The 13,538-nt window shown below is 30.3% G+C and overlaps 1 protein-coding gene across 4 annotated transcripts in view; it reads left to right on the top strand.

Annotated features, from left to right (window-relative positions):
* Nucleotides 1–13,538, top strand: part of unc-13 (protein unc13 homolog) — a 293,041-nt gene that overhangs the window by 195,556 nt on the left and 83,947 nt on the right. For 2 of the 4 annotated variants that reach the window (XM_035360008.2, XM_085820232.1), the window contains 5 exons: nucleotides 727–814; nucleotides 4,141–4,215; nucleotides 8,602–8,821; nucleotides 9,093–9,213; nucleotides 12,856–12,962. In XM_035360008.2, the coding sequence (XP_035215899.1) occupies nucleotides 727–814; nucleotides 4,141–4,215; nucleotides 8,602–8,821; nucleotides 9,093–9,213; nucleotides 12,856–12,962 (611 nt within the window). The remainder of the gene's footprint in view (nucleotides 1–726; nucleotides 815–4,140; nucleotides 4,216–8,601; nucleotides 8,822–9,092; nucleotides 9,214–12,855; nucleotides 12,963–13,538) is intronic. The other 2 variants (XM_035360007.2, XM_085820231.1) reach the window with 1 other exon arrangement.

Below are 13,538 nucleotides of genomic sequence, written 5' to 3'. Positions count from 1 at the left end.
TTCGTTGAAATATGCTGCCTGAAACTTTTCACGATTACAATACTTCCTTTTCACTTCGTACAAGGAAGTAAAAAAGTATCTAACTGTTATTTAATGTCCAAAATTTAATTTTGAGCTCACAAACGATTCTGTGCAGAGCGATTTTATTTATGTTCTTTTTCATCAATCTTAGAGTGACTTTATGCTGATACAAAACAAATAGGGATTATAAAAAAGGATATTAAAGTGTGTTTGTTTTTAAAGAATCTAAAAATGGGAAATACCATAATAGAATTTTAAAAATTAGGTACGTGTGCCTGAATAAAATGTTGAAATTTACTAGAAGCAGCTAAGAAAATTATTAATTATAAATTAAATTAAAGAAAAAGAAGAAAAGAAAATTATAATTTCGTTTACCTGATTGTAATAATTTTAATAAGAAATCAAAATTGAAGATATATTTCTTTACTTTTTGATAAAATATTAGAAATTCAGGAAAAAAAGGTTTTACTTCGAATTCCTTGAAAGAAAAAAAAAGGCAAAGGAAAAAGTTTAAAAAAAAAAGAAAAGATAGGAAAGAAGAACTATGTAAAAATTCCTTGACTCCACGAAAATGTTCATTTAAGAAATTGAGATGCGAAGAGGAATACGATTTGGAGTTTTACTAGTATTATTAGGTTAATTTAAATCAAGCTGTGTGAAGGATACTTTCCAAAAGATTTTAATTTTTTTATTTGTCTTTTTCAGGCCAGGGGATAATCCATTTTATAGTAATATCGATTCAATGCCTGATATTCGACCCAGGCGTAAATCTATTCCTTTGGTCAGCGAGTTGGTAAGACAATTTTTATCTTAATTGGTCTTTTTGTTTTATTTTAATAATAAAATAAATCTATAAGCTAATTTATTGCAAAAATATAATCTATTCCAAATATAATAAACACTGTGTTTCCATAAATGAACTTGTTTTTTGGCTTATGAACTGGTTCTTGTAATTTTGACCGAAAACAAAACTAAAGTTTTTCAAATATTAATTATTTATGTAGTTACCTTTAACTGATACGTTAAGAAATCTGTACATAGTTGGCTCCAAGGACCCGTAAAAAAGCTGGATTGAAATATTGAAATAAACATAATTTCCAGAGAAAGAATTAAAAGTAATCAAGTAAAGCTATGATGATGGTTTCCTCAAACCTGAAGCAAATCAGCTGAAAGTTAGAACAACTTACATTTTCGTTACTTTTCGCATTAGAGGCTATTGTGGTATTTACTATTTCATCATCAATAAACTTCTGAAAGCGTACTGACATACCATCCTTTGACTAGGTGGTAATGTGCAATAATCATTCTATGATACAAAACATGATCCCATCAGACATGTAACCTGTACAAGATCTGTGAAAGATTGTCGAAGTAAATAGTCTTTCAAAACACATTTGTCTTTAATCTTTCAGAAGACATGTAGTCATAATAGTCTTTCAATCATTGCGCCATGTTACATACTAGATAATAGTAACAATCTTATCAAGCCCTATTGAGTGGCAGATATCCATCCTAATCTGATTGAGGTAAAGAATTACAAATAAGCCCACTAATTTTCAGTTAAGGTAATTGAAATTCAAAGTAATTATCATGCATATATGTCCTAAACAGATAGTAAAGTTTCCATAATAAACTTATTTTATCTCTAAAAGTGATATAGCCTAATGTGAATTTACCTAAATTTATAATGGAGGGAAGACAGTTTTAAACAGTTTGAAGTAACTACTTTAAGCAGTTACTTCAAATTGTTTAAAGTATCTCTAAAATAAGCTAGTGTTATACAGATTCCCAAAATTCCTAGCGTATTTCTCTGTTTTCCTGTGCCATGATTCTTTTGCTATAAGTGATTGATTTTTTATAATAAATTTATGATACTCTTTAAATTCATGATTGGTGGTATTAATTCTAATTTTTAACTTCTTTCCTTTCCTCCTCCTTTCGTGGTTTCTGTGGTGAAGGTGCTCAAGGTACAGTTTCTTTGTTTATATTTATTTCTTTGCACGCCTATTTACATTACTGTTGTCCTTCATGTATACGGAATTGTTTTTAAGTAATTTATGTTTTCTTTTTTATGTGTAAAAAAATAAAGAAGTGTCTGCATTGTATTTTTGGTGTATATTATATATAAATATTAATAGTGCAATGCATCGTATTAAAGTTTAAGTATAGTTTATCCAAAAATAATGTTTTTAGTTATTCGAATTATTTTAATGCTATCAGAAGTCATAGAAACCTGGTTTTTAATCGAAATAGGGATTTTAGTAATTCGTAAACTGTTTCCAATTCTAATTCAATCGATATTTTCTAAAGGTAACTGCTTTGCTCACAATACAAATCTTAGATTACAGTAATCGAAATAGGGATTTTAGTAATTCGTAAACTGTTTCCAATTCTAATTCAATCGATATTTTCTAAAGGTAACTGCTTTGCTCCCGCATACAAATCTTAGATTACAGTAACTGCTTTGTGTGTAAATGAAACGCTAATCTTTAAAAATATTTTTTCATTCATAAGTCTTACTATACTATAAATTAAAGATTGTAACCAAACTGTATCATTCATAACTGTTGGTAAGTGATCAATGAAATTATATTTATGCAGCTGGTAGCTACGTTATGAAGAAGTATGAATGGAAATACGATGGACAAGAAGTAAGATAAAACTTGGCAACGGAGGTCCATTACAAAAATCAGACTTGGCAAGAGTTCCTGTTAGTTTTGTAAGGGTAGGACCTCGAAAGAAAAGGTTTTCATCATCCAATTAATCTATTTATTTTATACTTCACACTGTAAACGAAAAAGACGAGTTTTACAAATTCTTGCTTTGTGATTTGGTATGAAATGGCACTGCTTGTTTAAAATCATATACTTTTACAAAATACACTTTGTTAGAAAAACTGTTATATCAAATACTGTAAAGTGTTGTAATCTATGACTTGACTAGCATTTTTCGATTTGAAAAAAAAATCTTTTACGAAGTATAGATCGCAACGAAAATATGTTGCAGTCTAATCAAATAGTATTTCTCCTTAACAATGTTTATTTTTACAGGGCTTTTCTCAAAAACGTAATTCGATGTATAATATGGAAGTTAGATATCTGAACTAATGGGAATTTAACCCATTCAGAGATATTTGAAAAATCGGGTTGTATGGATTGCCTATTTCTTGTCGACTAAATGCGTAACTACGTAGATTATACAATTAAAGAAACTAAATATTTATATTCCTGTGAAACAAATCTAAAATAAAATTTTACGGAAGTATTAAATAATGGCTTTTTTCATTTGGCTGAATACAACCGATTTCTACTGCAAGCGAAATGAGACGATAAAATTAATTTAATTTCCATAGGCCCTAAAACTAATCATATTTTGGTTTTATTTCGTTGAATTTAATCTACATATTAGAATTATTTTAGGATTAAATGAAAAAAGTGGCTTGATCTGTTATTTATTTCTATTCAATGAAAATTAAACTAATCTTTTTTAATCAAAGTCAAGCTACAAAAGAAACAATGTAATACATGCTCTTATTTACTATTTTCACTTAACATTTGTGATATATTATAAAACAAAAATGCAGTAAACTTCAATAAATTTATTTTAATGGAAAGTGCTTCAAGCTAGCCAGAAAATGAAAACAATTAAATTAATTAACAGCAAATAATTTTACTCGATTTCGAAAGAAAGCGAAAGCGATGTGGATATGCAGTTTCGGATATTTGGAATCCGGGTAGCTGAAACTCTATTTTAGTATTGTTTGCAACAAAGAGAAACACTTTCATCCTGATCATTAAATACTCACACAAATTTCATTCGGCTAAAATTAAAAGTTGTTCATTTAAATTAAAAGCAATAGCTATTATTTTCACTCAAACTAAAAACGCCTTGGAATCTTCTGTCTCGTTTAACACGTAGTGGTGAAATAATTATGAATAACTTTACTGTCGTTTATTTTAAATGTTATAATGTTTTCAGAAATGCTGTAAATTAATTTTTTCTTGAATATGTTTGTCTTATGTTTGAGTAAGAAGTGCTTTTTACATTTATATAATTTATTAAATGTTTTGCAAACTTCAGAATTCTTTGCTTTTAATTAATGAATTATTGGTATTTCAGACCATGGCAGCAACAAAACGAAACGCAGGTCTCACCTCAGCCGTTCCCAGGCAGTCCCTTAATGATGAGGAATTGGTAAGCATTTTTACTTCATTCCTTCTTCTCTTGCCATTATACTAAATACTAAATTTTTAATTAATGAAATGAAATTACCGCAGCATATGCAACTGTCATGTCAAACAATAAAACTTTACTAAACGTGGTCTTTCTCGAACAAATTCGAAAAATGCGTAAAATAATTTTTATTAACTACATTAGAAAAGTTTAATTTTTATTGTCTAGGGAGAAAACGTTTTTGAACAAAATTAAAAGGAAAAAAACTTTACTTTTATTTTAAAATTTATCTGTGCTGTAAGTATGTAGACATACGTTTATGTTTTTATTATCTGGTTATTATGGTAGTTTAAAATTATGCATCATAAAATTTTGAATTGGCATTACTTCAAAGAGAATTCTCTCTTCCAAAATGAAACATAAATAACAAATCCTATAAAATGAAACATAAATAACAATTCTTTCTCTTACACCGTAAGCTTAATTTTACCTTACGATGTAAGCGAAATAGAACTAGAAGATGGAAAAAAAGGAGCGAAAACATTATCTTCTCTTCCTTTCTCAGTTTTACTCAGTTAATGATGCCTGAATAGTATTTTTTAATTTCGTACCTAAGCACTGAAATTTCGCATAAAGGAACAAAACATTTTTCTCTTTTGGAAAGACTTATATTCAGATTTTTTTCGAAATGTATAAAATATAATAGACATCAGTCTTAGCGCGGAATTTTGTCTCAGGTTGACTTACGTATCTTATATCAATTATACAAAAAATACTGATTAGCATTAAAGAACGCATACAGAAATTATTTTTGATAAGAAAAGATTATTGAAATTTTTTGAAAGATTATTTTTGATTGAGTAACAAATTCTGCATTAAAATATGTGTTTCAGATTTTTGTTTAATACAAAACACTTTAGTAAATGTTTTATAAATTTCAAAGAATTAAAAAAAAATATGAGCTCATTCTATATAAATTTATGAAATTTTTAATTCTACCCATCGTGCATAAAATATTTTATAGACAGACGACTTTTTATAACAACCATTTGCATACTTTGAATGGTCTAGCAATTATTTACAGTGTACTCTTGATTATTCGCCCTAATGCCGGAAAAGCAGGTCTCGGATAATCTAAACCATCAATTTTTGTATATTGCATGTGTTGACGTCTGAAAAAAATCAGTCATTTTGTTTTTTAATCAATTTTTGAATTTCATTGCGTAATTTTGAATTATTTTTCACTAACCAACATTAAAATGTCTGCTTTGATCAGTACGGTGGTTAGCAACGTTGGCTTCTGTATCGTTGAACTCAAGTTCGAATCCTGGAGAAGTTTTGGATGTTTGCAGATGTATAGTATCTGCGACATGGGAGTGCTTCAAACGCAAACAGCCGAGAGTCCTCCGAAGAGGCTTGACTGTATTCGAATTTATTTAACTATGTCATGAACAGTTTACATGTCAATACCATATTCTTCCGTGAGCTTTACGATCTATTCGTCAAGTTCACATCCTTCTATTGATGTAAGTTTTTGTTTTAATGTTAAAACAACTTTCTTGTGCATAGTACTCTCAATGTGTTCTTTATTTATTTTTTAGTTTTAAAATTGTAAATGAATTTTTAAAAGAATAAGAAAATATGCGTGAAAATAAGTGCGAAAAAAAACTCCCAGTGATCAACCGAAACGATGCCTTCGGTTATACACATGTGGAACGAATCGTACGATGTAATCGTTGAAACTAAACCTAAAGACGCAATTCAGCGGCTCGTAGAGCATGCTCGGAAATGCGCATGTTTGTCTTTTACATATTCTCCCGCATATAGTTGAGTGTGCGTGCGTGGGCACTGCCACCCACGGTTAATCCGCAAACCGAATAATAATAATTCCGGATAATCGAGAGTACACTGTACGATATGTCATTTTAAGTAATTTTGTCCTTTCTGCTCACTTGAAGATGACCTTATGCTATTTCCTCTGACGTTTTATTAATTAAATTTGTCAATTATTATGTTCTAACAAACTATAAATTATAATTCATTTATTTGAATACATTTCGTACTCGGTTTAAACCCTATTTCAGTTTTATAATATTTAGATTGTTATTCATTTGTTTATTTTTATTTAACTTCTGATGGTCGATCGTTAATAGCTGTTATTTTGCTACAATCTTATTTGTTTCGCTTTTTTATCATGACATTTTATTTAACATTTACGTCTTTGTTTGGATCTGTTTATTAGATTAATAAAGCAGTAGATAATAAAATGTTAGTTCACTGTAAAATTACTGGTGTAATTAAGGTATATAATGTTAATATTCCATACTTTGATAAAATGTACTATGCTATACAGGAATGTGTTATAATAAAGTATTCTTCTTTACCAAAATGATACATTCTATTATAACTTAATGAATCCCCTGTAATGAACAATAGCTTCATTTTCAAAAGAGCCATTTTCAACGCTCTCGGTGATTGAGAACCACATCATTTTCAACTGAAGTTGGCATTTAGGTAATCCATTAAGTGCGGTAATTGTGCAGTTAATATGCAAGGAGTGCAGAACCCTACTCTAACATTAGCCATTTGCGCATTACGTTAGATGCTGAGCTTTTGAATACTGTGAATTCTAATCGGAGAATTGTAATTGTGTTCCACACGATCCGCTTGCAATGCTTTTAGTCTGCCATTCAGTGGAACAGATTGTCGATGTCGTACTAGAACATTAGTATTGGTTTTCTAAATGTATGATAAATTTAAACAATTTAGGCTAGTATCAGGCACTTATTTGAAAAATCGATTAAATAATAGAAAGACAGTCCAGTGTACTTGCTTTCATTAATATTCTATTATAAAACTATTACATTAATATTCGTTAATATTCTATTATTCAGAATTAATTACTACTATTTCATTAATATTCTATTATTCAGATTGTGCCATCATGTGAATTGTAACATTTATGAACATCATTTCAACCCCAAATTATGTAAGTTTTGGATTTAAATATGTCTCTAAATTCAAAGCAAAAATGTTGATGCATTTGTGTTATGAAAACTTTTGTAAATTAACCAACTTATATTAGCAATTCAAAATCTCCAGATCGAAAACAAGAAGGAAATTTATAAAATCTAGATTTGTTAACGTTTCATAATATTTGTGATAGAATAGACTTTGATCTGTCACCAAAGACAGAAGGGACTGATCAAATAGTGTTGCATTTAGCAAATGAAATATTTGGTCAGCATAAATGTTCCTTTTATATTTCTGCTGTCTATATCTAAAAGTTTACTATTGCTGCAAAGGAATATATGATTGTTTCTAGATGAAGGAACTTTAGTCATTAGAATGACCATATTGTATTTAACAAATGAAACGATTCTCCACCATAATTCTTCTTCTTAAGATTCAACAGTGAATGTCAGTGGAATTTCTATATGATTATTGCAAGAAAATCTATAATTACAGCTCGCTGAAATTAAATATCCAAGCTATTAACACAGGAGCTTTTCAAAGTTATATCCTTATTCTAAAGCTGCGAGATACATTTCACATTAATTAGATTGTATTGGACGCATTTGTTCGCATTAAAATTCAGAAGTAAATTTCATTTGAGCTTTATGGATAGAGTGTTGTGTAAACGCTTTTATTGAGACAAATAACACGGAAAGGTGATTTAATCAACAAAATATAAAAGAGATAATCATTATACTTGGTTCCGGATGAAATGCTGGAGTTTTCATTTTAAATACTATTGTTTGAATAATTCTTAAAATTCCCTTTAACTATAGCTAAAGTTAATTCATTCTATTGGTGATTTTCTCTTCTAAGCTATGAAAACTTTCCTTTACTACTTTTAGAATCTATAAAAAGCATTTTGACTCGCTTGATATCATGGACTCCTCAATTTGAGAAAGACCGCTTTTCATCTCTTTAATTACTTCTGTCACTCTATTTACAATAATTGAATCATCACACTTGAAAAGCAAATATCACACTAATCTAAAGAGCAGTTGAGTTAATGGCGTAAGAAATAAACGAATTCCCATATCATTTTATCACATGCTTACGTTCTTTATTCGATATCCGAGAGGCCAGTATTGGAACCTCTTTCAGTTCCTCATTTCTCTTTTATCCGTTCATCAAACTTATTTATATTCATTTCAGTTATCCTATACTCAAACGAATCCTTCGTATAGAGTGAACGTCAGCATATTCAAAAACCTAATTCATACTGAAATTTCTATGGTAGTTCAGATCCAAGAAACCCTTCTTTCATGTAGCTTCTGTAAGCCTTATATTGACCACTGTGCTGGTTTTCGCTTGGCCTCTGAAACAATCAGATGTGTTTTTCTATTTTTGATATTTATTCATGATATATTGACCCATTTTTTTCTTACTTTCCAGAAAACTCATGTATATAAGAAAACGCTCCAAGCCCTCATTTATCCCATTTCTAGTACAACTCCTCACAACTTCCAACCTTGGACTGCCACTTCGCCCACTTATTGTTATGAATGCGAAGGCCTCCTGTGGGGCATAGCTAGGCAGGGGGTGCGGTGCACAGAATGTGGAGTCAAGTGCCATGAGAAATGCAAAGATTTGCTCAATGCCGATTGCCTGCAACGTAAGTGGTCTGGAATATTTTTTGTGTCAGCAATTGAATTACATTCTGAGCGAAAATATGCAATAACAGTCTTGAATAAAATATTTCTAGTCATAATTTTCACGCTGCACTATGCACATGTATTTAGTTTACATTAATTACAATAAATATTTTTACCTTTTAAGATTCATAACGTTATTCGTAGTGATACAATTTATTTTATTCAATTTATACTTTTTGATACACGAATGCATTGCTGTTTTATATTAAGTAAAATTATTACCATTTTCAGGTGCGGCGGAGAAGAGTTCGAAGCACGGAGCAGACGATAAGGCAAACAACATCATCATGGCCATGAAAGAAAGAATGAAAATCAGGGAGAGAGACAAACCTGAGATCTTTGAACTGATCAGGTCTGTAGCGTCGACTTTGTATTCTTTTATCTTTTCCACTTTATTTTTCCATTACAGTAGCCTCAAAATCATCGGTCTTGTTGGATTTTTCTGTATTCTGAAGCCTACTGTCTGAATCAGATAAAATGCTATAGCTGTTTTAACATTTAATAAATACGGCGATTGTGGATTGACAAGTATTTCTTTCGGATCAAAAATGCCCTTTGTTCAAAATGCAGCCATTGCGCCAAATAGTCAAAAGATACTTTTGCTACGTCTGTTGAACTACGATGTCCTGGCATGAACTTACATTTTTTTGGTATGGAAACCCGCGGTACCGAACGCACCAAATACAACACAATATAGCTGTATGGATAATTAGTACGTCTGGAAAATCCCCACATTGCAAACGGTTAAATAATGGGTGTCCATCACACTTCACAATATCCATATCCATATAAGAAATTGGTTGTTATGATTCTCTCTGGCAGCCAATTTTTAATAATTGCAAGTTTCACGCACGTAATGTAATTTTCTTGCTAAACCTTTTTCAAACAGAAGTTTTTTAATATTGTGATTTTTATCTATTTTCTCTCTTGAAATGCTGGTTTAAAAGAAAACAGAGGTTCAAAGAATTTATTATCGCCACTAGAATTTAAATTCTTTAAAGATTATTAGAAAGTATATTCCAGATTGCTTCGAATAATTTTATGAACTGTTGAAACATAAAGCTGTGTTTTAAAACATTAAAGTGTAACCTCCCTCTTTTACCACGTTCATAAAACTCCATAAACATATTTTGAGATGAAGTTTGAAGAAAGCAAAGCGTAAATGATTTTAACCGTATTCTAAAATAAACAAATTCTTAGCATGTTTGAAGCTACCTTATATGTGTAAGGTATGTTTTCCTTAATTTTAATGCTGAATGTTAAAAAAATTTTGTTTCCTAGCAGATTAAAAAAAGGTTGTTTAATAATTTGCCAAATTTGATGAAGCATTTTGAGATATTACTTTGAGATTTGTTTCCTTACAGCTTCAATAAAGATTAGGCTTCAGAATTACAAAAATTGTATTTTCTGTTTTTCTTATTATTTGTTAGATGTTGTGTTTCTTTGCAGTGGATAAATAATCCTCGAAAGGAAAGCATTTTGAATTCTGAGACATCAAAAATAATGTCAAGAGAAGCTTTGTAAACTTTTATGATGTACATAATATACATGATAAATATCACGGAAGCAAAATGCTCGAATTCGAATACTTTGTTTTGCACAGTCGTCGAAAGCTAAATACCGAATAATTTGCTTTTTCAAGTATAATTGGATGAAAAAAATGAAACAAATTACGCTTCATAATTCGAAGTACCTACGTAGAATGCAAACACCTACAATGAAACTTGTAAAGTTTAAATTACAAAATAAGAATAATGTTGAAATCATTATATAAAAGATATACTTTTTAAAACTTTTCCAAAGATTATGTAAGACAGTGATTCATGTCAAGATTCTTCAGGTTTTACAAGTATCTTTATCAAATCTTAAATGGATTTTAATCCATATTTTCGGTATGCTGCTTGCCTTAAATAAATAATGAAAAGGCATAATTGGTATAATTTGTGCAGTTACGTTAGTAGTATATCTTACGTTAATGGTGTTGCGTTAGTAGTAATTAATGTAAATATTTTTCCATTGAAATTTGAAATGCAGTTTAAGCACTTTTTCAACGCACTATTACGCTTCTAATGCTGTAAAAAGGAAGCAAAGAACAATATATGCTATTATTTTCTTCATTTCGGATCACTAGCATAAGTGGGGATTCATTCGCTTGATTTAAAATTTCATCTCTTATTCGACTATTCGGATATTACGATCATTTAACCTCCTTCTCTAGATATTTAGGTTAATAAAATGCTATACGATATTAAGACGAATGCAGTGCACTATACTATGATTATATAATGTATTCAAGAGTTGTATTTATTCTTTGAATTTCATTTGAATCTTCAAAAATAATCTAATGCTAAAAATTTTAAAACTGATCTTCATTACGATAAAAGTAACAATATCTAAATCCTATATCTACATGTTATGGATTTCATAGTTTAAGTACTTTCAAAGTACCAGTTATAAAAATAAATGCTATGTTGATTTTAAGAATAGGAAGTCAGACGTATGTAAACATTTTCAAAACGAACAAACCATCTGATCTTGGCAACGATTTTATATGGAAGCACAGACATGTGATTCGATAACATTTGGAGCACGCAAACATAATTTAAAGTACCTTTGTATGTCACCCAACTATTTCGTACTAGGTGACCAATGTTTCAGAATGTGAAGATAAGATGCATACCATCTTGTTGTAATCTTTTAATTTTTTTAATTGAACTTCTCTGATAGAAGATAAAAGTGCAAGATTTAAAGCGAGGTAAATAGTATCCTTCACCTGAATATAGTATGCTTAATAATAGTATGCAAATAGTATGCTTAAATCTGGGTTGGATGCATATGAGGAAATTCTCTGAACGATGAACGTTTCTGTCATACGTTAAAAGATACATACATAGTCATCCATCGTTGATACTGATAAATATTTTAGTTCATTCAGTTGACTAGAATACAGGATGAATTATAATGATCTTCTGATCGCTACATAGTATGGCAAAACGATTGGATAAAGTAGTTACTTAATGGTACTGAAAAGAGAAATATGCAAAGGCCCTAAACATTTCTTATGTGTCCTCTCTTTATAAGCCGATAAATGTTCATCCTGTTATCCAATCCATCCTCTATTACCTGTCTACGTGCAGGATGGCTGGTATGATTAACATACTTCATCAATTCCATTTAATCTCGAAGCAACTAAGTGGCATTTCATCCTAATTTTCAAAATGTAGCTTGCTTTGATTACAGTTTATCTAACAAATGGACTGGCCATCTACTGCCGACGATTGACAACATTCTACTTGGTTATCAAGAATCGAGTCCTTCTACCGCCCTTCTTCTAAGATTTAGTGCTATTGAAACAATAGATTACCACATTATCCTTTAGATGGATAGGGCAAAACGTGAACGTGCCAGTCTAAGCTCCAATAAAACGCTAAAGCCAATATATGGAGAATGTTTAATGTACGTAAAAAATCTGTGAATATTTCTCTTCCCATTACTGTTAACTACTACACTTCCTTACCTCTTTCTGTACACTGTAGTACATTAAAATGATCACTGTGATTTCTAATATCAATCCATGAAAGTACTGCAATGGAAATGTGCATAATAATTGGAAAATTCTGTCACGTAGATTTCTAAACATCTGTGTTAATTGCCTAAGAAATAATCATTTGTACCAAATTAATGTATTTGGGCAAATTAGAGTATAAACATTATAATAATGTTATAAATGTAACATTATATGTTACGTTATAAACATATAATCTGCTTTACTAAAAGAAAAATGTTCTGTTAAGTTGTATTCTAATTAAAAGCAGAAGTAATTGACGGTTTCATGGTTAAATTTTTACATTTATTCAGATAATACAAATAATTATTTTCCTCTTTGACAAATGTTGCGTATTCATATTCTGGTGCATTGCATTCTTACTTATTGTGGTTTTTCGGTGATTAATGCTAATGTATTTCAAGTATTATTTCATATATCCGACTATAGGGGCGTATTTTCTGTCGAAAACACCATCCACGCGGGGCACATGAAGGCGGTGAAACAGAGCGTCCTGGACGGCACCTCCAAATGGTCGGCCAAAATTGCCATCACGGGTAGGTGGCCCGTGAAGCAGGCCAGCCGCTTTCGCCTGTCTGTGTGCTCGGTGTACCGTTATATGTGCATTCAATTAAGTGTTTATATATATTTGTATTGTGTTTGTGAAGTAGCATGTTATGTTGTCTTGTTGTTGTTGTTATGTGATTTTGGGTTGCCATGTATCACGGCGTTGTCATCTGCTTTAACAGTGGTACAAATAATGAAATTAAAAATTTTGGCCTTTTTTAAATTTCAATATCTGGAATAATATTTTTCGGAAAATTTATTAAAATTATCTATTTTTCCAACTATAACAGCAAACGATTCTTTTGAAGATTTTAGCTGTCTGCTCATTTGATCTCTTCTTGCCATATAGTAAAAAATCATCAAGTGTCAGAAAGTAATGTCATATAGATCTATACTCAAACTCATTTTTACAATATTTTGGGACAAGCTAATCAAATAATACGCAATGTTAATTCACATTAATCTTTGATAAAAAATCTAAAATCATTTTATTTAAAGATACGTACCATTATTGAGGTTAGCTTTCTATTTGTCTAATTTCGCTGAATCTTTCTGGTGCTGACTTC

Source organism: Stegodyphus dumicola, chromosome 7 (genome assembly GCF_044657685.1).
Source record: "Stegodyphus dumicola isolate Sdum_Otavi_A_Nest chromosome 7, ASM4465768v1".
Lineage (NCBI taxonomy): Eukaryota > Metazoa > Arthropoda > Arachnida > Araneae > Eresidae > Stegodyphus > Stegodyphus dumicola.
The sequence above is the reverse complement of the archived record's forward strand: the minus strand, read 5'-3'. Positions and strand labels throughout refer to the sequence as shown.